The following is a 22557-nucleotide window of genomic DNA, read 5'->3' as shown; positions in this document are numbered from 1 at the left end:
GGTGGGAACCGTCCCGCACTCACCCGCGCCTGCGCAGCCGCTCCACGTGCGTCCGGGATGCGCGCCGCTCGCAGGGGGCGGGGCGCGCACGATGTGCAGGCGGCGGAGCCAATCACAGGGGAGGGGGCGGGGCGAGAGGCGGGGCGGAGGGATGAATGGGTGAGTGAGTGAATGGGGCCGGGGGTCGGTACCGGGGGGCGGTGGGGAGACAGGGGCTGGGAGGGAAACTGGGGGGTGCAGGGGTTGCCCCATAGCCCCCAGCGCCCCCGCTCTGTGGCATCTCAGCCCCCCCCAGCACTGTGGCCTTGCTGCCCCACAGCCCGCCATGCTGCTGCTCCGTGGCCCCCAGCCCCCCCCCGCTGTGCTGTGACCCCCAAACCTCGCTGTGCTGTGACCCCCTCAGTCTCTCTGTATTGAGACCCCCAACCCCGTGGTCGCCCCAGTCTCGATGCCCCGTGACCCCCAGCCCCCCGTGTTCTGTCCCCCAGCCCTGCTGCGCAGTGCCCCCCCAGCCCCACTGCGTTGTGCCCCCGAGACCCCTGTGTTCTGCCCCCCAGCCCCGCGACCCCCAGCCCTTCCGCGCTGTTATTGTCCCGAACCCCACATCTCTGTGCGCTCCGGTTTGGGGTTTCTGCGCGCACCGAGTGACCCCCCCGGTGCGGGGCCAGCACGGCGCCCCCGGCCCGGCCCCCCCGCAGCCCCCCCAGCGCAGCGGGTGCGCCGCCGCCTGCGCCGCCGGGTGATTCATCCGCTGCGCCCCCCCCGCGCCGGCAGCCGCCAAAAATAGCGATGCGGGGGGGGGAAGAACCCTCCAAATAACCTCCCCTGCCTCCCCCCGCCCGCTCCGCCGGCAGCCGGGCCGGGATGGCGGCCGCGGGGCGACGGCCCCGGCTCCTCCGGCACCGGGACAGCGGGGACCGGGACCCGGCGCCGGGGGATGCGCTGCTCCGGTTGCCATGGTAACGCAGGAGGGAAGGGGAGAGGGGCGGCTGGGGGAGTCTCCTCCCGGGTGCCCCCCCCGCGGGGGATGGTGCAGCCCAGCGCGCCGGGCCCGGGCTCGGCAGCAGCCGCCGTACTGGGGGGGGCGGGTGAACGGGGGTAAAATGGGGGGGTCGGCCGTTTCTCCCCCGTTTTCTTGTCGGGTCCGAGCTGAGGAGCGGGATGAGCCGCGGTCACCATGGGAACGGTGCGGGCAGGGATGCGGGTGGGGTACCGGGGGCAGGAGGGGACACAGGAGGGGACACAGCAGGGGGACACGGGCAGGGGGCACAGGCAGGGGGTGTGGAGCGGGCGCAGGAGGGGATTTGGGGGTATGGAAGGGGATGGGGGGATGGGGTGCAGGGGGATGGGGACACAGGCCGGGGACGCAGCGGGGAGGCCCAGGGACCGCGGGCTGTTCCGGTTGGTGGCCCCCGCGGGAACCGTCCCCTCGCGGGACCCCGCTGGGGAAACCGAGGCAGGGACCCCACCCCGCAGGTTCGCGGGGATCCGACCCGCGCCGTGTCCCCTCGCAGTGAGCAGGTGACCCCCGGGGACCGCCACGCCCCCCCGCTGCCGTGAACGCGCCATGCCCAGCCCCGTCCGCCGCCCCCCCGGGGCCACCGGCCCGCCCGGCGCCGCCGCCACCTTACCGGCCGACGGCTCGGCCCTGCTGCGCGCGGTGGCCCAGGGCAAGTTCCGGCTGACGCGGCTGCTGCTGGAGGGGGGCGCCTACATCAACGAGGGCAACGCCGCCGGGCACACGGCCCTGATGGCGGCGTGCGGCGCCGACTACGCCGACCCGCCGGAGCAGCCGCGCATGGTGCGGTACCTGCTGGAGAACGGCGCCGACCCCAACATCCCCGACAAGACGGGCAAGACGGCGCTGATGCACGCGTGCGCCCAGGGCGCCGGGCCCGGCGTGGCCGCCGTGCTGCTGGCCCACGGCGCCGACCCCAGCGCCCGCGACTACGCCGGGGCCTCGGCCTTGGTGTACGCGGTGGAGCGCGGGGAGCGGGAGACGCTGCGGGTGCTGCTGGACGCCTGCAAGGCGCGGGGCCAGGAGGTGATCATCATCACCACCGACACGTCCCCCTCGGGGACCAAAACCACCCGCCAGTACCTCAACTCGCCGCCGTCGCCGGGGCCGGAGGGGAAGCGCTCGCCGGGGGGCTGCATGTCGCCCTCGGACATCGAGGTGCGGGCGGCGGCGTCGCCGGCGGGCAGCGACAAGGAGGAGGAGAGGGACATCTTCTGCTTCCCCCCCCCGCCGCCCGGCGCCGCCGGCCCCGACCCCCCCCGGGGCGCGCGGGGGCGGCCGCTGAAGCGCCTCAACTCCGAGCCCTGGGGGCTGGTGGCCTCGGCGGCGCCGGAGGGGCCGCGCGGAGCCGCGGGCGAGCGGCTGGTGCCGGCGCTGGAGGGGCTGAGCCTGGGGGGGCGGCCGCGGCGCCACAGCGTGGAGGGCCGGGAGGCGGCGGGGCTGCCGGGCGCCGCCTGGGCCGAGCGCGTCCCCGCGCCCTGTCCCCAGCCGCCGCCGCGCCGCAACACGGCCCCCGAGGCGCCGCGGGGGGGCAAACCGCGCCGGGACCCCCCCGAAAACGAGGGGCACCCCCAGAGCGGCGAATCGTCCCCCCCCGGCGCCCGCCGGCGCCCCCCGGGGTTGCTGGAGCGTCGCGGCTCCGGGACCCTCCTGCTGGAGCCCTGGGCCCCCGGGAGGTTCCTGCCCCCCCTGCCGCCCCCCCGCGCACCCCCCCCGGGCCCCCCCTCGCCCAAGGGCCGCCGGAAGCTGCTGCGGCGCCACTCGATGCAGCCGGAGGAGCTGCGGCTGCTCGTGAACTTCCAGAGCGCGCTGGCGCCCGAGCCGGGGACCTAGGGACCCCGCGGCCCCCCAGCAAAAAGTGGCACCCGGACGCCTGGGTCCCGCTCACGGTGTCTTTAGGGACCCCCCAGGCCGCTCCGGCGCCACCGCGGGGCCTCCTCGTGCAGGCGGTGGCGCGTTCACTCTGAAGCCTACTGACCGCAGCTCCCGCCGGCTCTTCCATCGCTGCGTCGGCAGAAACTTTGCACGACCCCACATTCCTTCAGGAGCCGGAGTTCCCCCCCCCACCTCCCCGGGGGTCTCCCCCCAGTTTGGGGCGCGGGGTCCCAGTGGGGGCGCATTGGGGGGGGCGGGGCAGACGCTGTCGGTGTCCCGGGGAATAAAGGCTCCGTAAATAAACCCATCGCTTCCAAAGGGGCATTTGGAGGAAAAATGGCTTTTTTTAAACAATTCGTTTTACTGGCAGCCCCAGCATCAAGAACCAAGATCAACACCGGGATTAAGAACTGAGATCAAAACTGGGATTAAGAACTGAGATCAAAACCGGGATTAAGAACCGAGATCAAAACCGGGATTAAGAACCGAGATCAAGAGCCGGTTCAGCGACACAATAACGAGAAGACAATTGTTTTTTACACAAAACGGGAATCGTTTAAAAGGCCGAGTCTGAACAAACCCCCCAGAGCTCAGGAACCAGCCGGGAAACCGAACCCCAGAACAGCGGCCCCGGGTGGCGCCCGGGGTGACAAACGGTGACAAACGTCGTGGTTGGGGCCAAAATGGGGCGAATTCGCCCCAAAACCGAGTGACAATGAGCCCAAGGCCTCCGCGTTTGCTTCTTCGTCGCGTTTTCTCGATTAAAACCAAGAAAAAGGGTAGAAGAAGCAAATTGGCCGAAGCGACGAATCGTCCGGCGGCCCCTCCCCCCCCAGTTCCCTCCCGCTTCCCCCAGGGCGGCGCTGGGGACGAACGCGGCTCCGGCACCCAACGCGGCTCCGGCACCCAACGCGGCTCCGGCACCCAACGCGGCTCCGGCACCCAACGTGGCGGCTCCGTCACCGGCGGCGCCGGTCGGGACTCCTGCTGCGCCGGCGCCCGCCCCTGCCGGACGAAAAGCTGCGCTTAGACCAGGGAAAGCTGGGCTCAAACCGGGAAAAACCGAGCTTAAACCGGGGAAGGCTGAGCTTAAACCGGGGAAAGCCGGGCTTAAACTGGGGAAAGCCGGGTTTTAAACTGGGGAAAGCTGGGTTTTAAACTGCGGAAAGCCGGGTTTTAAACTGGGGAAAGGGGGGCTAAACTAGGGAGAGCTGGGCTTAAACTGGGAAAAGCTCTGCTTAAACTGGGGAAAGGGGGTTAAACTGGGGAAAGGTGGGTTTAAACTGGAAAAGGGTGGATTTAAGCTGGAACAAGGCGCTCCGGGCCCCCTCACCTCCGCTTGCTCTTGGGCGGCCCGCGCACGAAGCACCAGTCCACGCTGATGGGCTGCCCCATGAGCTCCTGCCCGTTCAGCCCCTCCATGGCCGCCTGCGCCTCCTTGTACGTCTCGTACTCCACCAGCGTGTAGCCCTGGGGGGCCCCAAAATCACACCCACCCCGAGCCCCTTCGAGCGGGGAGCGGGGCCCGAACCGCGCGGCCGGCGCCGTGTCCGTGGGTTCGAGGGGAAAGGGGGCGGCGAAGCGGCCGGAAGGCTGGAGGGGGGTCAGATCGCCCCCCCGCTGTCTGTCCTACCTTCAGGTAGCCCGTCCGTCTGTCCAGGTTGAGGTGGATGTTCTTGATCTCGCCGTACTCGGCGAACTTGTCGTGGATGTCCTCCTCCGTGGCCTCCTCGTGCACGCCCGTGACGAACAGGATCCAGCCCTCCACCGCTGGAACGGCCCCGGAGCACTGAGCGCCAACGAGCCGCGGGGGGGACCAGCCCCCCCGGCCCCGCCCGAGCCGGGATCAACCGCCCCGGGAGCGCCGAACCACAGCCCCGCCCCGTCCGGGCGCCGCCCCCCAACCTGCCGGGGGCGCCCCCCACACTCACAGCGCTGCGGCCCCGGCTCGTCCCCGTCCTGCTCCACGCTGTCGTAATCCTCGCGGGCGCGGGCGCGGGAGCCCTCCTCTGCGGGAACCGGAGACGGGGGAGGGAGGAACGGGGGAGAGAAACGGGGGGGAGAGAAACGGGGGAGAGAGAAACGGGGGGAGAGAGAAACGGGGGGAGAGAGAAACGGGGGGAGAGAGAAACGGGGGGAGAGAGAAACGGGGGGAGAGAGAAACGGGGGGAGAGAGAGAGAAACGGGGGGAGAGAGAAACGGGGGGAGAGAAACGGGGGGGAGAGAAACGGGGGGAGAGAGAAACGGGGGAGAGAGAAACGGGGGAAGGGGCCCGGGGGAAGGGGCCCGGGGAGCCGGAGCCGTCACGGCGGGAACAGCGGCTCCCGGCAGCCCCAGCCGCGGAACCGCCCCAGAAGCACCGCGGGGGCTCCGCTCCAGAGCCGGCGGCTCCGGGCCCGCGGCCGCGCTCACCTGAGCCGAACCCGCGGCCCTTCCGCTTCTTGGCCTTCTCCTTCAGCTTGTGGATGCTCTCTGCGGGGAGAGAGCGCGTCGGGCCGCGCGGGGAGCGGGCGGGAGCGCCCCGGGACCGGGAGCGCCCCCCCGGGCCGGGCCGGGCCCGCGAGGCACCGGCGGGAAGCGCCGCGGGCCCCGCGCAGCGCGGGCGGCGGGGCCGGGCGGGGCCGGGCGGGCTCGGGGCGCCCCGCGCCGCTCTCACCGTCGCCATCCTCGTCCATGGCGAAATCTTCGCCGCCGGCCTCATGCAAGTCCAGCACGTCCGCCATCTTGCCGCTCTGCCTGCCGCCGCCGCGGGGCGCGCCGGGAAACGCGCCGGAAGTGCCGTCATCTTGGGGAGGGAGTGTGGCGGAAGCGCCGTCTCCGCCATCTTGGGGAGGGAGTGTGGCGGAAGCGCCGTCTCCGCCATCTTGGGGAGGGAGCGTGGCGGGAGGGCTCAGTCCGCCATCTTGGGGAGGAAGTGTTGTAGGTAGTTAGGGTCTGGCGGCCGGAAGATCTCGGCCCCTCCCTAGGTAGGTAGGAGTATGTGAGGCAAGCAGACGGAAGTGACGTTGTAAACCTAAGGTATATAACGCTGTGTTACCTGTTAATAAACGCCATTTGCCGTCCACCACATCGGTGTCTGTGTGCTGACGGACCGAGCCACCTGGGGTGTGGTCGCCGTGCTGTTCCTGAACCAGGTCGTCACTGCCTACTGAGGGGCAGCAGAGTGTGGCGGAAGCGCCGTCTCCGCCATCTTGGGGAGGGAGTGTGGTGAGAAGGCTCAGTCCGCCATCTTGGGGAGGGAGTGTGGCGGAAGCGCCGCCTCCGCCATCTTGGGGAGGGAGTGTGGCGGGAGGGCCCAGTCCGCCATCTTGGGGAGGGAGTGTGGCGGAAGCGCCGTCTCCGCCATCTTGGGGAGGGAGTGTGGCGGGAGGGCCCAGTCCGCCATCTTGGAGAGGGAGCGTGGCGGAAGCGCCGCCGCCGCCATCTTGAGGAGGTCAAGGCATCTCGCCTCGCTGGCGCCGCCATGTTGGGAAGGGCGATGTGGCCCCTTGTGGCCCCAAACGGGGACCGTACTGGTGGTTACTGGGGTGACAGGGAAGAACCCCCTTTTGGGTGCTGAGAAAACCTGGATTTGTCCCGTTTCTCACCCTCCGAGCGCACCCGGAGCCACAGTCACGGGGACTTTGCTAAAAACATTCAATTCCTGACACCCCAAAGTGCTTTTTTGTGTCATTGAGTTAAAAACACCAGGCAGGGCAAAATAAAAGCGACAAATCAGCGTTTCAGGCGCCGCGCGGAGAGCCCTTGAGCCCCAGCAAAGGGTTAAAGCCGAGTTCCCAGCCCGAGAGCGCGGGGTCCAAATCAAACCCAACTCCTCGGTGTTCGTAAGCGCATTTATACACGTGTTACACATCGACGCTGGCGCGCACCGAGGCTGCGTATCGCAAAACAGAGAAAACCGCCCCAAACAGGCTCGCTGCGACGCGAACACAAAACGCGGGCGCCCACAGAACGCGGGTTTGACGCCTCCGTCTCGAGGCCGCGGTCATTGCTCCAGAACGCGCCGAGCGCGCGGCCCGGGCCCAAAAGGCCAAAGACACAACAAACGCGATTGCGCCCCCGCTCCCCCGTCCTGGCGCCGACGCTTTTGGGGCTAAAAACACAGGAAACAGGAAAGGAAAGAACTGAGCGGGAACCGGGCGCTGCTCCGGCTCAAACTCGCGCTGTGAGACGAGTCTACAGTCAGAAAGGGCGTTTTTTAAACCTCAGATCATCTGGACTTAGTCTGGGTATGTTAGACGGGGAACAGGGAATGATTTCTTTCTAAAAATAGCGCATCTAGGGGGACTTTTGGGGGAAAATGGCGTAAATTTGGCCCAGCGAAGGGCCAGACCCCGGCATCTGGCAGAGAAGAGCTGGGGCCAGACCTCAGTCTGAGCTTTACCTGCATCCGCGCTCTGGTTTACAGGGTTCCACTCAGTTTATTAAGCAAGGCTTGTGTCTGCAAGAGAGGAGCTCAACAGCTGCCCCTGCAACGCGTTCAGAAACTCAGGCCAAGCTTAACCTTGGCCGTGCAAAGCTTAACCTTGGCCGTGCAAAGCTTAACCTTGGCCGTGCAAAGCTTAACCTTGGCTGTGCAAAGTTTAACCTTGGCCATGCCACATTTCGGGGAACGGATCGGCGGTGGCGATCCCAAAAATACGCTGGTTTTAACGCCATTTTTTAACAGAAAAGCGACACGAGGAGCCACCCAGCGCAGGAGAGGGGCGAGACGCGAGCTTTAAGTGTAAAAATCAAGGATTAAAGTGTAAAAATTAAGGATTAAAGTGTAAAAATCAAAGACTGAAGTTTAAAACTCATGGATTGAAGTTTAAAAATCTGTACAGGGTGTTTCTTTAAAAAAAAGGTTAAAAATGTGCAAACGGGCCACGATTCTGAAGAGGCGACAATTAGAGGGGGTGAACCCCGCGTGGAGCTGTGGAGCAAGGGGCTGCAGGGTCGGGTTCCCACAGGTCCTGGCAGGAACGCGGCTGCAGGGTCGGGTTCCCACAGGTCCTGGCAGGAACGCGGCTGCAGGGTCGGGTTCCCACAGGTCCTAGCAGGCGGGCTGCGCGCTGCCCAGCTGCCCCGCGGCCAGCGTCAGGATGTCCTTCCTCTCCTTGTGGAAGCGCAGCTCCTTCCCCGCCAGCCGCGCGTCGTCCAGCTCGCGCTCCGTGGCCGCCAGCTCCCGCGCCAGCGCGCCCGGGCTGCCCTGCTCCCGGTTCACCCAGTCCAGCGCCATCTGGCTGCGGATGTCGTCGTCCAGGGCGCGGTGCGAGTAGTGGGCCAGCACCTCCTGCGATGGGACAGGGGACACGCGGGGGAAACGGGCTCAGCAAACACATGGGGAGAGGCTGGAGCACAGGGAGAGGCTGGAGCGCGGGGAGGGCGCTGGAGCACAGGGAGAGGCTGGAGCGCGGGGAGAGGCTGGAGCGCGGGGAGAGGCTGGAGCGCGGGGAGAGGCTGGAGCGTGGGGAGAGGCTGGAGCGTGGGGAGAGGCTGGAGCGCGGGGAGGGCGCTGGAGCACGGGGAGGGCGCTGGAGCACGGGGAGGGCGCTGGAGCACGGGGAGAGGCTGGAGCACGGGGAGGGGGCCGGGGGCTTCGCTCAAGTTGCGCCGGGGGAGGCTGAGGTTGGAAATTGGGGAGAATTTATCTACAAAAGGGTTGTTGGGTGTTGGAAGAGGCTGAAGTGCTGGGGTCACCATCCCTGGAGGTTTAGAGACAGAGATGGGGTTCTCAGGACACGGGGTGGTGCTGGGGCGGGTTAACGCCTGGACTCGATCCCAAAGCTCTCCTCCACCCCCCATGCTCTGTGGCCGAAGGAGGCGCTGTCAGCGGCGCGGGGACGGCTCACCTGGCGCGAGCACTGCCGCTCCCGCATGGCCTTGAGGCTGCCGTTCCAGTGCAGCAGCTGGAACACGGTCATCAGCTCCTGCAACGCAACAGAGTCAGCGCCGGGGGACATGGGGACGCGGGGACATGGGGACGCGGGGACACGGGGACACGGGGACGCGGGGACACGGGGACGCGGGGTACCTGGAACTCCAGCATGGATTTGCCCTTGTTGGACTCCAGCATGAAGCGGAACGCGCCGATGCCGGTGTTGGGGTTGTCGGCCTCCTCCCGGTTGCCCTGCAGGGGATATTGCACATGAAACATGATTCCCGACCAAGCGGGAGTTTGTTGTCCTGCCGGCTCTGCACAGAAACGTGAGGGGAGCCGGGGCTGCGGGGGCGAGCGGGAGAACAAGGATTAGGGTTTAACACTCAGAAGCCACCGAAAGCCCCCCCTGCCGTGAAGGGCTCCAGCTGTAAAAGCAAACCCCGCTTTGGGGTTTTCCTCCCCGCGTCCCCGCAGTGGGGCAGCGGGAAGCCTTACGTTGAAAGACGCCAGCGCCTCCGAGACGCTCTTCTCGATGAACTCGTCCGTGATGCGCCGCGAGGGGTGCTCGTTAAACACCGAGTTCATCAGCGCGATCTTGGCGGCGCTCCGCCGGGCCTCGGCCTTGGTGGGGCAGAACTGGGGGCGAGACAGACGGCGTCAGGACAGACAGACAGCGGGTGACCGAGGTCCCGCGGCCCCACGCTCCACGTTTCACACGAACCACGGGAATGGGGGCGGTTTGGGGCCGTGGCTGCTCTCACACAGCCTGAACCCATCAGTGTGAGGCCACAGCCACCCCACAGCTCGGCCCCGGAGCCGCGGCCGGAGCCGAACGCGGCGCCAAACGCCGGCGTCAAACCACGTTCACCGGCTTAAAGGCAAAACACAACCAAACGGCTCCGAAGCGCGAGGGCTGATCTCGGGACCGCGAGCTGCTCCAGGCGCCTCTTTTGGAAACGTTCGTCAAATGAAGACGAGAGATTAACGAGAGAACGCGAAACGCAGCGGGACCCGCTGTGATTTCTGGACCTTAATCTTTTGGGTGAAGTGTTTGGGTTGGACCTTTTCCTTTTAAACAGAAAGAAGGGGAGGAATTAGTGATTCAATGTTGCGCTTTGATTTCTCGAGTCCTTTGGCACCCTGAGAACGGGTTCTGGGTCGAAGCCGGAGCCCCTGCGGGGAAATCGGGCTCTACCAGTTTGTCCCAGTTGCATCCTGTAAATAAATCCCAGTGCTTTGAACTGGGAAGGAGAAGGAATTCCCCAAACCGGCCAGTCTGATGGTTTCCTCCAATACGCCGTATTTTCCCTCAATGTGCAGGGAATACACCCAAATCTAGAGCCAAACCTTCCCAGGTTGAAGCCAGACAATTAGAAACACTTATTAAGCAGTTTGAAATGGAACGGGTCACAGGCAGAGCTTCACAGGGGCAAGAAAGCGTTTGTGCCCACCACAAAACACCTAATTCCCTGGGGAAAAGATTCTCCGAGCGCCCAAATTAGGAGAGCAGGGACGTACCTGGGAGCTGAGCACCCAGACTGGGTTAACAAGGAGAGCAGGGATGTACCTGAGCACCCAGATTGGGTTAACGAGGAGAGCAGGGACGTACCTGAGCACCCAGATTGGGTTAATGGGGAGAGCAGGGATGTACCTGAGCACCCAGATTGGGTTAATGGGGAGAGCAGGGATGTACCTGAGCACCCAGATTGGGTTAATGGGGAGAGCAGGGATGTACCTGAGCACCCAGATTGGGTTAACGAGGAGAGCAGGGATGTACCTGAGCACCCAGATTGGGTTAACGAGGAGAGCAGGGACGTACCTGGGAGCTGAGCACCCAGATTGGGTTAACGAGGAGAGCAGGGCCGTACCTGGAAGCTGCCGAAGCAGCTGCCGCCGGGCAGGGTGACGTAGCAGACGTAGGGCGGGCTGGAGGACGGCACCATCTCGTACACGACCAGGGCGCCGTTCTTCAGGTCGGCGCCGCGCGACTGCTTCATCTGCCAGAACTCCTGCAGGGCCTCCACCACGTTCACTGCAACCAGAACCGGGCGTGACGCGGGGCCGAGAAACCCCGATCGCCCCAAAGCACCGCGACGGAGCCACCCGGAGCCACCCCAGGGGAGAGGAGAAACGTCCCGGTGCAGAACCCCCCTCGCGGGTTAAACCCGGGATTAGCTTCGGTACACAAAGCTCCTTCCGTCCTGGTGCAGAACCCCCCTCGCGGGTTAAACCCGGGATTAGCTTCGGTACACAAAGCTCCTTCCGTCCCGGCTGGGAAAGCAGAGCTGGAGACGCTGGGTTTGGTAATCGGTCTCTGCAGAAGGCGGTTTTAGGGAGCGCCAAATTTCGAGCACGCGCAGCCCAAACCCGCGCGGTTACATTCTCCTTTTCAAAGGACATTTCTTCAATTCAACTCTGTACAGGCGTTCCTGGGGTCATTATGAATATGTGACACCATACTGTATTTGAGCACACTTCTTATCGTTAAAGGTGTGCGTGTTGGGCGGAGCGAATCCCCCGCGCGCCCAGCGCTGTTTTGCTTATGCTCTAATGAACACGTGTCTAAGGAATACAAGGAATTGGATTAAACGTTGTTTATCCATAGGAGAAGCGTAAGTTATTTATTTCACTGCTGATAGAGGAAATAAAAGAAACGTCATCGCCCATGAGCCGCGGGTTGAACCAGCTGGATCCGCACCCAGAGCAAAGCGCCGCGGCCAGCGAGCGGCTCCTCCGCCAAAGCCTGGAGCGGCTCCTCCGCCAAACCCTGGAGCGGCTCCTCCGCCAAAGCCTGGAGCGGCTCCCCCGCCAAACCCTGGAGCGGCTCCCCCGCCAACCCTGGAGCGGCTCCCCCGCCAAACCCTGGAGCGGCTCCCCCGCCAAACCCTGGAGCGGCTCCCCCGCCAAACCCTGGAGCGGCTCCCCCGCCAAACCCTGGAGCGGCTCCTCCGCCAAACCCTGGAGCGGCTCCTCCGCCAAACCCTGGAGCGGCTCCTCCGCCAACCCTGGAGCGGCTCCTCCGCCAAACCCTGGAGCGGCTCCCCCGCCAAACCCTGGAGCGGCTCCTGGAGCCGCCGCCGGGCGGAGGAGCTGGGGAACGCAGAGCGGTTGCACAGCGTCTCCTTTTGGGGCGGGGCGGCAGATTCTTTCCATCACAAGGCTGCTAAAATATGTGCTTTAAGGGTTTTTTTTCCCTCTCACTCCTGTGGTTGTTTTTTTTGGTGCTTTTAATGTAAAAAGCAGGAGCTGAGGCGAAACGCGGCCGGAGGGAGCGGCGCCCGCCGTGCGGGATTTGCAGCACCCCGCGCCCCAAACCAGCCCCTTCCAGCCCCAGTTTCTCTTCCCAGCCGCGGTTTTCCTATCACAGAACGCAGAGGGACCGCAGGAAAAGCCGAGGGCACAACCCCCTTTTTTGGAAGAAATGAGCCTTTTTTTGTGTCCTGACATCAAGTCGAAGCGAAGGAATCACACAGAGATGACCAAATCGCTACTGCACAAGCGCCCTCCTTGTGAAACACCTAAAAAACACCTGAAAAGAACCAACAGCCTCTGTTTTCTCCAGCTTTAGCACATTCACCCGTTACAGGTACAGCACGAGCAGGAATCTCCATCTCTCTGCCCGGCTCAAGTTCCTACACCCGGCTCGTCACCCAAATCCCTGCCCCCACCCAAAAACCATCTTTGTCACCCAAATCCCTGCCCACCCTGACCTTGTCTCCTTCCCCTAATCTACAAAAGCAAAAACCCACACCAAACGAAGCCCAAAGGAAGCCGAAAGTTTGTGTTTAAGAGGCCACGGAGCTTCCCAAGAACAGGAGACCTGGGGACGCTCCTGAGCTGGACCCTGAAGCCGCGGGACCCCGAGGGAAGGGCAGATCTGGCTGGGTTGTCCTCGCCTTCTCGTTTTTGGCACAAACAGCCCCAGAGCGACGGGTTTGGATGGGGGTTCTCACCTCTAAGGGCACCCGAGCTCACTCTGCATCCCACGCGCGAGGAAAAGTCTCCAAAACCAGCAAAAAAGCAGCTTATTGCTGACACTGAACCTAATGACAGCAGCCACGGCGGCTCCCTGGTCACCTGCAGAGCCCGTCGTGCGGGCAACGCGCCAGCTGGGATGGGGAAAATCAGCACAGGGCTCCCAAATCGCTTCTTTTCCCAAAAGTCCTGGATCTGAGGGGAAAAGGGGAGCAAGGGAAGCGGGTCTGGGGAACCAGGAGCATCCTGGGGAGATCTGCACCTTCAGTTTGTGCTGGGGAAGGACCCACAGAGCAAGGAAAATGGGTTAGAAGAGGAACCCCAGATGAGGGAGAATCAGTGGAGAAGGAGGGTTGGGCAAAGGGTCTGAAACACAAGGAAAAGGGGGAGGTGACAGCCCGAGAATGTCCCAGACCCTCCAGCGATGGGGTGGGACACGGGGCGTCTGGGGGAAAAGGGGCACAGAAAAGCCCCAAACGCCGGGACACGGCGAGGAGGGACCATCCCGTGAACCGGGAGAGATGGGGAACGAGGCGGAGAGAGAAACCGGCTCAAAGCAGCAGCCCCGGGGAGGATCCCACAGAGTCCCAGAGTGCGGGGGTGGAGGGCCCTGGAGAGCCCCCCCAGCGCCCCCCCGAGCAGGAACACCCGGCTGAGGTTCCACAGGAAGGTGTCCAGGGGTTGGAATGTCTGCAAAGGAGACTCCACAGCCTCCCTGGGCAGCCTGGGCCAGGCTCTGCCACCCTCACCCCAACAAGCTGCTTCTCATCTTCCAGCGGAACCTCCTGTGTGCAGTTTGCACCCATTGCCCCTTGTCCTGTCCCTGGTTGTCACCAGCAGAGCCTGGCTCCATCCTCCTGACACTGCCCCTTTCCATCTTGATCCCAGCAGTGAGTCCCCCCTCAGGCTCCTCTTGTCCAGCTCCAGAGCCCCAGCTCCCCCAGCCTTTCCTCACCGGGAGATGCTCCACTCCCTGCAGCACCTCGGTGCTGCGCTGGACTCTCAGCAGTTCCCTGTCCCGCCGGGGCTGAGGGGCCACAGCCGGACACGACACCGCTGGTGTGGACGAGACGGCGCAGACCCGCCCCCCGCCCCCGCCCCGCTCACCGCGGCCGTAGCCCTGCGTGTGCTTGGCGAAGCTCCTCACCACGGCCTCCACCGCCTCCCGGAGCACGGCGGGCGGCCCGGGCCCGGGGGGCGGCGGCGCGGCCGGGCCCTGCAGCCCCAGCGGCGGCGGCGCCGGGCCCAGCGCGGGCGGAGGGGCCGCCCCCGCGGCGGGGGGAGGCGGCGGAGGGGCCGGGGCGGCGGCGCCGGTGACCCCGGGGCGGAGGGAGCGGAGCGTCCCCAGCCCGGGCTGCGGCCGCGGCGCCCGCACCGACTCCATCGCCGCTCTGAGGGGAGAGCGCCCCCGGCGCCGCGGCTGTCACTCACCGCCCCGCGGGCCAATGGGCGCGGGGATCGCCGCGGGGAGGGGGCGGGGCGGCGGCGGGAGGTGGCCAGTGGTGGTGGGAGGTGGTGAAAGCGGCGGCGCGCCAATCGCGGGGCCAAGGACCGCGAAAGTGGGCGGGGCGGGGGAGGATAGGCCAATCACAACTTGTTTGTGGGGCGTGGCGAGGGCGGGGCGCTCCCGCCTTACTTGCGCCAATCACAAGTGAGGGGCGCGGCGAGGGGCGGCATCTGTCCAATCATGCTGAAGAAGTGATGTAAACTACAGAGGAAAGAACGAATCAAAACGCAAAGCAGCAGGGAGGGAGGGGCGGATTACAATCGCGTTGTTATTGGTCGGGAGGAGGGCGGAAAATGGAAACGCTAACCAATCAAACCCTCTGTTTTGATGGATAAGGGCGCGGCCTACCGCTTCCAGCCAATAAGAGCGAGGCCGTGTTGCGTTCCTCCCGGCCGCCGCGTGGCGCCCGCCCCGCTGTGAGCCGGCGGCGGCGCCATGGACGCGTGGGTGCGGTTCAGCGCGCAGAGCGCGGCCAAGGAGCGGCTCTTCAGGTGCGGCCGCGCCGCGGGGCGGGCGGGGGCTCCGGGGCACCGCGGCCCTCCCGCCGCCCTCACGCCGCCCCGTCTCTTGCAGGGCTGCCCAGTACGCCTGCGCCGTGGCCGCGGACGCGCTGCGGAGGAGCGGGGCGAGCGCCGAGGCCTTGGCCAGGGCCCGGCAGCTGGAGGCGCACCTGAGCCTGGGCCGCAAGCGTGAGCGGGGGCGCTGACGGAGCTGGGATTGGTTACAGACAGCGGCCCTGGGCCCGTTAACGGAGCTGGGATTGGTTACAGACAGCGGCCCTGGGCCCGTTAACGGAGCCGGGATTGGTTACAGACAGCGGCCCTGGGCCCGTTAACGGAGCCGGGATTGGTTACAGACAGCGGCCCTGGGCCCGTGAACGGAGCTGGGATTGGTTACAGACAGCGGCCCTGGGCCCGTGAACGGAGCTGGGATTGGTTACAGACAGCGGCCCTGGGCCCGTTAACGGAGCTGGGATTGGTTACAGACAGCGGCCCTGGGCCCGTTAACGGAGCTGGGATTGGTTACAGACAGCGGCCCTGGGCCCGTTAACGGAGCTGGGATTGGTTACAGACAGCGGCCCTGGGCCCGTTAACGGAGCTGGGATTGGTTACAGACAGCGGCCCTGGGCCCGTTAACGGAGCTGGGATTGGTTACAGACAGCGGCCCGCTGGCGGAACCGCCGGCGGACACGGGGGGTTCAGCCTTCAGAGCCTGGGGGGCAGAGCGTAGCTGGGCAGCACAGCGCTCGGCCTGTGCTCAGCCACCGATTGACAGACGCGTTAACTGAATAGTTGTGACCAGCGTGGTCAGGTGGTTCTTAGCGTGGATATACATTGTGTTAAAAATGTATAGGAATTGTGATTGATGTGTAGTAACTGTGTGAATATGAGCAATGCGAGAGCGGCCAGCGGTTGGAGAGCTTGGGGAGGAGGAGCCCAGCGCTGGTGTGATACAGGTAAAGGGAAAATACAGGTAAAGTAAAGGTAGCATACAGGTAGGATACAGGTGAAGTACAGGTAAAATAAGGGTACAGGTAGAATACAGGTGAAATAAGGTGAAATAAGGGTACGGGTAAAATACAGGTGAAACAAGGGTAAAGGTGAAATAAGGGTACAGGTAAAATACAGGTAAAGGTAAAATAAGGCTAAAGGTAAAATGCAGGTGAAACCGGCGCCTGCTCAGCAGTGCCGTTGGCGCCGCTGCTCGGTTGGTTCCAGGCCGTCCCCCCGCTGAGCGCCCGTCCGTGTGTCTGTCCCGCAGTGGTGCGGCTGGGCAGCTGGGCCGAGGCGCTGGAGGCGGCGAAGCGCGGGATCCACCAGCCGGACGCGGTGCTGCGGTTCTGCCTCACGCTGGGCCACCTGAACCGCGCGCTGTTCTGCGCCTGCGACAACGCGCTGTGGGCGGCGCGCGCCGGGCTGCTCCCCGCGCTCGACCAGGACCGCTGGAGCCACCGCGCATTCAGGTGCGGCGCCGGCCTGCGGGGGGGCAGGGCAAAGCGGCGGGAGCAGGGGGAACAGCTTCGAGTTGAGGTTGTGAATTTGGGGTGATTTCTCCCCAAAGGGCTGTGGGTGTTGGAACAGGCTGCCCAGGGCAGTGCTGGAGTCGCCATCCTGGAGGGGTTGGATACACAGAGATGAGGTTCTCAGGGTCATGTTTAGTGCCAGCACTGGATCAACAGCTAAACTCGATCTTAAAGCCCTTTCCCACCCAAAATGCTGCTTTGGAGCCTTTAAATTTGAACTGTGGCTTCGGCGGTAGCCGGGATCGGCGCGTTCCGCTCCACCCGGAGTCCAACAAGGGCAGATCCATGCTGGAGTTCCGGTACCGCCCGCGGTTCAGCTCCGGGGCCGCTCGGGCGGCGGATTCGGCACAAAGTGGGGTTTTCCTCTCCGAATGGGGTTCATGACACTTTGTAAAGTGCGAAATACTTGGGACTGGGCTTTTCCCTGCGAGCCGGGGAGCGTCTTTCATCCAAAACCCACTTTGTGGAGATTCCTGCTGTTTGGGGAGCTTGTGCAGGAAAACACTCCATCTCGAGGCTCTTTTGTAACCAGAACGTTTCCCCGGTTCTCGCTGGCGTTTGACTTTTGCGGCGGGATGTCCCCCCCTCGTTTCCCGTCCCTCTCGCTTTGTTTCTGGTTCCAGGTACTACCTGTTCGCGCTGGTGCTGAACCTGAGCCGCGACGCCTACGAGCTGCGGGCGCTGCTGGAGCGCGAGGGGGGCGGGCGGCGGGCGCGGGACACGGAGAGCGGGCGCCAGACCCGCGGCCGCTGCCGGCACCTGGGGCTGCGGCTGTGGCTGCAGCTGCGGCTGCTGCTGCGCGTGCTGCGCGCCAACCCCCCGCTGCTGCTGGACCTGCTCCGCAACGCCTGCGACCTCTTCATCCCGCTCGACAAGCTGGGCTTGTACAGAACCAGCCCGGGCTTCGTGGGGCTGTGCGGCCTCACCTCCTCCATCCTCTCCATCCTCACCATCCTCTACCCCTGGCTTAAACTCAAGCCTTAGTCGTGCCCGGAGCCTTCCTGCGGGCTTAAACCCGGCCTAAGCGGGTGTTGAGGGGGTTAATCCCGGGACTGGACTGAGTCGCTCCGTGGCTGCGGAACCAGGACGGGGGCGCTCGGGCTGCGACGCTCAGAACAACCAACATTTGGTCCTTTTCTCCATCGTTTTTTGTGGCTTTTCCAGGGGTTTAGTGGTTTCCCCTCTTTTTTAGGGGTTTGACCCCAGGGCTGGGCTGAGTTTAGTGTAAACTGGGCACATCCAGAGCCGGGTTTATCTTGGTTTTAAGAAACTCGCACCAAAGCGGAGCGCACAAGGACTTCGGGTGTTGGAGCCGAGTTTGGGGTCAGTTCTCGTGGTTCTGAGGTGAAACGGGGCGCGTTTTGTCCCGCGCGGGAGAACATTTCCCTCCTCGCCCCTTTTTGGGCAGGATTTGCTCCTTTTCCTCGGTTGTGGGGCCTGAGCTCCAGCAGCACAAGCAGCTCGGGGCGGGGGCGCCTGCGCGGTGGAAAAGGCTCTTTTGGGGCTGAGAACCGCGGTTTTGGGCACTCGGAGGGTTCTCTGCGGTGCTGGGCCCGGCCTGGCGCCGGCACGCGGCCTTGGCTGAGCCTTTGGGGTGGAACGGGCGGGAAACGGCCCAATCGCCGGGCCAGGCCTGACCCGGAGCCAGCTCGGCCCATTCGAGGAGGAGTTTGGAGCCGATTCCGGAGCCGGAAGAACTGGGTGGGGGGGGCGGGATGCGACACCCCCCACTCCGGGAATTGCGGCTTTTTTGGGAAAACGCAGCAAATCCCCCAACGCGCTCTTGTGCCGGGAAAATTCCCTTAATTAGGGAAAAATTGGCGTTAATTGGGCCAGGGCTTCGTTAGCTGCTGCCAAATGGGGGGGTGATGGGGGGGTGTGTGTGGGGGGGGTGACCGCACTGTGGGGGCTGCTAAATTAATAAACATATTATATAGAGAGATAATAGATCTGCTTTTGTGTCTGGAAATATCTTGTGTTTATTTAATTTTCATCATTTTCCTTTTTATTTCCTTTTCCAATCGATTTCATTTTCACTTTATTGTAATGTTTGTTATCAATTAATATTTGATACTTTAGCCCCCCCCCTCCCCTGTTCTCCACTGTTTCTATTTTACACCAAAATCCCCCCATTTCTCCCCAGGATTGTCTTTAATAATAGAAAAATGCCATTTATCCCCCCGGGACTCCGCAGTAGGGGGTGGAGCTGGGGGGACACTGGGGGCGCTGGTTTGACCCGGGAGCACCGTCTGAACTGGAGCCGCTGCTCCGCACCGTCACGCGCGGTGTCACCGTTTCGGGTGACGCCCCCGCCCCCCCGCCACCCCTTGGCGGCTCCAGCCCCCGAGGGGGCGGGAATGCCCGGGGCCGCTGTCCCCCGGTGGCCCCGCCGCCCGTCCCGTGTCCCGGCCGGACGCGTCCCCGGTGCGGGCGCAGGTGAGCGGGGCCGGGGGCGCGGGGGGTGACGGTGGCGGGCGTGTCCCGCGGCACGCGCGGAATGAGGAAGACGCGGGGGGGACGAAGGGCGCTCGTGCCTCAGTTTCCCCACGCGGGGGCGGGGTTCCCACGGGGACACGCGCAGAGGGACCCCGAGCGGGGACACCGGGTGTCCCCCCCACCCCGGGTCCCCCCCCCGCGGTTTTGGGCCGATTCCCGGTGTTTTTCCTGCTTCCCGGGGCGGAGCGGCCGGCGCGGGGGCGACATTTTCACGGCTCCTGTGTGTCCCCCCCGGGCTGGGGACACAACCCGCGGGGCTGTGGCGGGGGACACGTCTGTCCCCGCAGGACACCCCCGCTGGGTTTCCTCCCGTTTCCTGGGGTTTTTTAGGGTTTTTTCCCCCCTCCCTCTAATAACAACACCCGGACGTGGCCGCGCCCCCAGGGATCCAGTCCCCAATCCCCCTGAGATCCAGGATCTGATCCCTGGGATCCAATCCCTGATCCCCCTGAGATCCAGGATCTGATCCCTGGGATCCGATCCCCAGTTCCCCCTGGGGTCCCGTCCCTGATCCCCGGGATCCAGTCCCCGAGCCCCCCGGGGAGGACTCACCCGTCCCCATCCTACTGGATGCAGGTGCCACCTCCTGCCCCGGTGTCCCCCCCGGGGTTGATCCCGGGGTTCGGGGTCCCCCTGGTGCCACCGCTGACCCCCCTTTCCCGCCACAGGACGGCTCGGCTGCCGATGCCCGGATGCCCCTTCCAGCCCCGTCCCCGCCGGTGGCGGCACCTCCCGGTGTCCCCCGTGTTCCCGCTGGACGCCACGCGTCCCCCCGGCGCTGCGGGGTTTGGTGGCTGGCGCTGCTGGCGCTGCTGGCGCCGGGGGGGGCCGCGGCGCGGCCGCCGTGCCAGATCGACGCTGCGGGCGGGACGGGGCTGTGCCGGGGGCAGGGCCTGGCGCGGGTGCCCCCCGCGCTCCCCGGCGGCCTCCGTGAGCTGGACCTGTCCTACAACAAGCTGCGCGAGATCACGGCGGCCGATTTCTCCGGCATGACCCGGCTGCGGCGCCTGGACCTGGCGTACAACAGCATCTCCCGCATCGCGCCGGGCGCCTTCCTCGCCACCCCGCTCCTGGAGCACCTGCGGCTCTTCAACAACTCCCTGGAGCACATCCCGGCGCCGGCGCTGGCGCCGCTGGCCAACCTGCGCTGGCTGGACATGTCCAACAACCTGTACGGCAGCGCGGCGCTGGACGGCGCCTTCGGGCGGCTGCGGCGGCTGTGGGAGCTGTCGCTGGGGGGGCCGCTGCTGCGGGACGTCTCGCGGGGGGACTTCACCGTCCTCAAGGACACGGCGCTGCACAAGTTCGCCATCAAGTCGGCCTCCGGGCTCCTGCGCTACGAGCCCGGCGCCTTCTCCTGGCTCAACACCACGGAGCTGTGGTGCGACGTGGCGCTGGACGGCCGCGCGGCGGCTCTGCCGGCGATGCTGCGCGACCTGCGCGGCAAACCCCTCGAGCTCCTGCGCTTCCGCAACCTCTTCGAGTTCACCTACTACTCCGGCGACGCCGACCCCTTCGCCGGCCTGGCCGAGCTGCGGGTCACCAAGCTGGTGTTCTACCGCGGCAAGTTCAACGAGAACCTCCTGCGCTTGGCCTTGCTCAACATCCAGCGCTCCCGCGTCCGCGACCTGGCGCTGGTGGCCATCGACTTCGCCCGCTCGCCGCGCTGGGACGGCTCCGGCGCGGGGACGGCGGCTCCGCGGCTCGACCGCCTGTTACTGCAGGACATCAGCAACCCCGACGTGCTGCGCTTCGACTGGACCTTCACGTGGCTGAGCGGCGTGGCCGCGCTCTCCATCATCAACGTCAACTTCAACTACGTGCCCTGCGACGCCTGGGCCGAGATGCGCAACGTGGAGGCCTTGGACATCTCCAACAACCGCCTGGAAGACGCCTTCATCTACAACCAGCGCTGCCGCTACCAGGGCATCATGCCCAAGCTGGAGAGCTTCACCCTGGCCACCAACCAGCTGCTCAGCCTGGCCGTGGTGGCCGCGCTGACGCGGAGCTGGCCCCGGCTGGCCCGCCTGGACGCCAGCCACAACGGGCTGGGCGGCCTGCGGGAGACGTGCCAGTGGAGCCCGGCCCTGCGCTGGCTGGCCCTGCGCCACAACCAGGTGACGGTGGGGACCTTCGGCTGCCTGCCCACCACGCTGGAGTTCCTGGACCTCTCCTACTCGCAGCTCGACCGCCTGGACATGGACTATTTCGCGCGGAGCCCCTGGCTGCGCGAGCTGCGCTTGAGCGGCAACAAGATCAAGTTCATCCCGTCGGAGTGGACGTGTCCCCGCTTGGAGGTGCTGGCCATCGACGGCAACTCCTTCGGCGTCATCAGCCGCGGCTCCTTCGTCAACATGCCGCGGCTCGTCAGCCTGGCGGCCGGCAACAACCCGTACCACTGCACCTGCGACCTGCACGGCTTCCTGGAGGAGACGCGCCGCCGGGGCCGCCCCGTCCTGGCCGACTGGCCCCAAAACTGGACCTGCTACCACCCCGAGGCGCTGCTGGACACGGCCGTGGCCGCCTACGCCCCGCGGCCCCTGGAGTGCGACGTGCCGGCGCTGGTGGCCGTGGCGGTGGCCGGCACGGCAGTGGCGGTGGCCGTCTGCGCCGTCCTCTGCTGGAAGCTGGAGGCGGGTTGGTACCTCCGCGCCATGTGCCGCCTGCTCCGCGCCAGGTACGGCGGCCAGCGCGGCGCGGGCGCCCCCCGGCCCTGCTCCTACCACGCCTTCATCTCCTACAGCCGCGCCGACGCCGCCTGGGTGCGCCGGGAGCTGCTGCGGCGCCTGGAGAGCGTGGCCCCGCCGTACCGGCTCTGCATCCACGAGCGCGACTTCACGCCGGGGCGCTGGATCATCGAGAACATCGTGGAGAACATCGAGCGCAGCGCCAAGGTCGTGTTCGTGCTGTCGCGCAGCTTCGTGGACAGCGAGTGGTGCAACTACGAGCTGTACTTCGCGCAGCAGCGCGCCGTGGCGCTGGGCGCCGGGGACGTCATCCTGGTGCTGAAGGAGCCGGTGGCCGTGCGGGGTTTGCCGCGGCGCTTCGCGCGGCTCCGCAAGATGCTGGGGACCAGGACGTACCTGGAGTGGCCTCGCGAGGCCTCCAGGCGCCCCTTCTTCTGGCTGCAGCTCCGCAGCCTCCTGGGGACACCTGGGGAGCTGGGGGGCGGCGGGGAGGGGGACACGGCTGCGGGTGTCACCACGTAGAGGTGGTTTGGGGGGTCACCGTGGGTTGGGCATCTCCCCTGCCTTAGTTGCCCCCAATCAAGGGGTTGGGGGGTCCTGGCTGAGGTCACTGCATCTTCTCAAGCTCCTCCAAGGCACAGGAGATGGGGACAGGAGGTGACAGTGTCACCCTGGGGACACGGAGGTCACTGCAACTTCTCGCCTCCTCCAAGGGACAGAAGGTGGGGACAGTGGCCGGGAGGCGGCAGCATCACCCGGAGGACATGGCCACTCTCAATCCACCCCAAATCCACCCAAAATCCCGTAGGGGGACACGCGGTGACCCCCAAACCCCCCGTCCCAACACCCCCAGCCCAACAGCGACGTCCCCAAGGGGAAGCTCTGGGGTCCTGTCACCTCCAGGGGACACCCCGGCTCCAGGGACACCCGGCTCCAGGGACACCTGGCTCCAGGGGACACCCGGCTCCAGGGGACACCCCGGCTCCAGGGGACACCCCGCTCCGGGGACACCCCGCTCCGGGGGACACGCCCACCCCGTGTGAGCCAAAACCGCCAGAAAACGGGAAAAATAGTCCCATTCATCAGCACCAGGTGCCCCCGAATCCCGCGGTC

General features: G+C 65.7%; 6 protein-coding genes across 6 annotated transcripts in view; 3 read left to right on the top strand and 3 right to left on the bottom strand.

Moving 5' to 3' along the window:
• BOLA1 (bolA family member 1) overlaps positions 1-22557 on the bottom strand; it is a 70532-nt gene that overhangs the window by 31626 nt on the left and 16349 nt on the right. The gene's annotated exons all lie outside the window — the stretch shown is intronic.
• On the top strand, positions 652-3301 carry ANKRD34A (ankyrin repeat domain 34A). Its single transcript, XM_082073358.1, has 2 exons — positions 652-959; positions 1515-3301. The coding sequence occupies exon 2, from the start codon at positions 1568-1570 to the stop codon at positions 2849-2851; it is 1284 nt and encodes a 427-aa protein (XP_081929484.1). The 5' UTR covers positions 652-959; positions 1515-1567; the 3' UTR covers positions 2852-3301.
• Positions 3423-5678, bottom strand: RBM8A (RNA binding motif protein 8A). Its single transcript, XM_082073362.1, has 6 exons — positions 5550-5678; positions 5306-5365; positions 4825-4902; positions 4527-4663; positions 4227-4363; positions 3423-3898 (listed from the first exon to the last, which is right to left on the bottom strand). Exons 1-6 carry the CDS (start codon positions 5614-5616, stop codon positions 3853-3855), a joined length of 525 nt encoding a protein of 174 aa, XP_081929488.1. The 5' UTR covers positions 5617-5678; the 3' UTR covers positions 3423-3852.
• LIX1L (limb and CNS expressed 1 like) lies at positions 7677-14136 on the bottom strand. The gene is made up of 6 exons (XM_082073359.1): positions 13839-14136; positions 10625-10788; positions 9252-9392; positions 8910-9005; positions 8728-8805; positions 7677-8168 (listed from the first exon to the last, which is right to left on the bottom strand). The coding sequence occupies exons 1-6, from the start codon at positions 14113-14115 to the stop codon at positions 7929-7931; spliced, it is 996 nt and encodes a 331-aa protein (XP_081929485.1). The 5' UTR covers positions 14116-14136; the 3' UTR covers positions 7677-7928.
• Positions 14614-18020, top strand: PEX11B (peroxisomal biogenesis factor 11 beta). The gene is made up of 4 exons (XM_082073063.1): positions 14614-14729; positions 14812-14927; positions 16000-16201; positions 16885-18020. The coding sequence occupies exons 1-4, from the start codon at positions 14674-14676 to the stop codon at positions 17243-17245; spliced, it is 735 nt and encodes a 244-aa protein (XP_081929189.1). The 5' UTR covers positions 14614-14673; the 3' UTR covers positions 17246-18020.
• LOC309450384 (toll-like receptor 2) lies at positions 19450-21966 on the top strand (the record flags this gene model as incomplete). The annotated part of the gene is made up of 1 exon (XM_082073219.1): positions 19450-21966. One exon carries the CDS (start codon positions 19450-19452, stop codon positions 21964-21966), a length of 2517 nt encoding a protein of 838 aa, XP_081929345.1.

The sequence above is a fragment of the Streptopelia decaocto genome (assembly GCF_964273445.1).
Source record: "Streptopelia decaocto genome assembly, chromosome: 26".
Classification (NCBI taxonomy): Eukaryota; Metazoa; Chordata; class Aves; order Columbiformes; family Columbidae; genus Streptopelia; species Streptopelia decaocto.
Note: the sequence above shows the minus strand (reverse complement) of the source record. Positions and strands in the feature narration are given on the sequence as shown.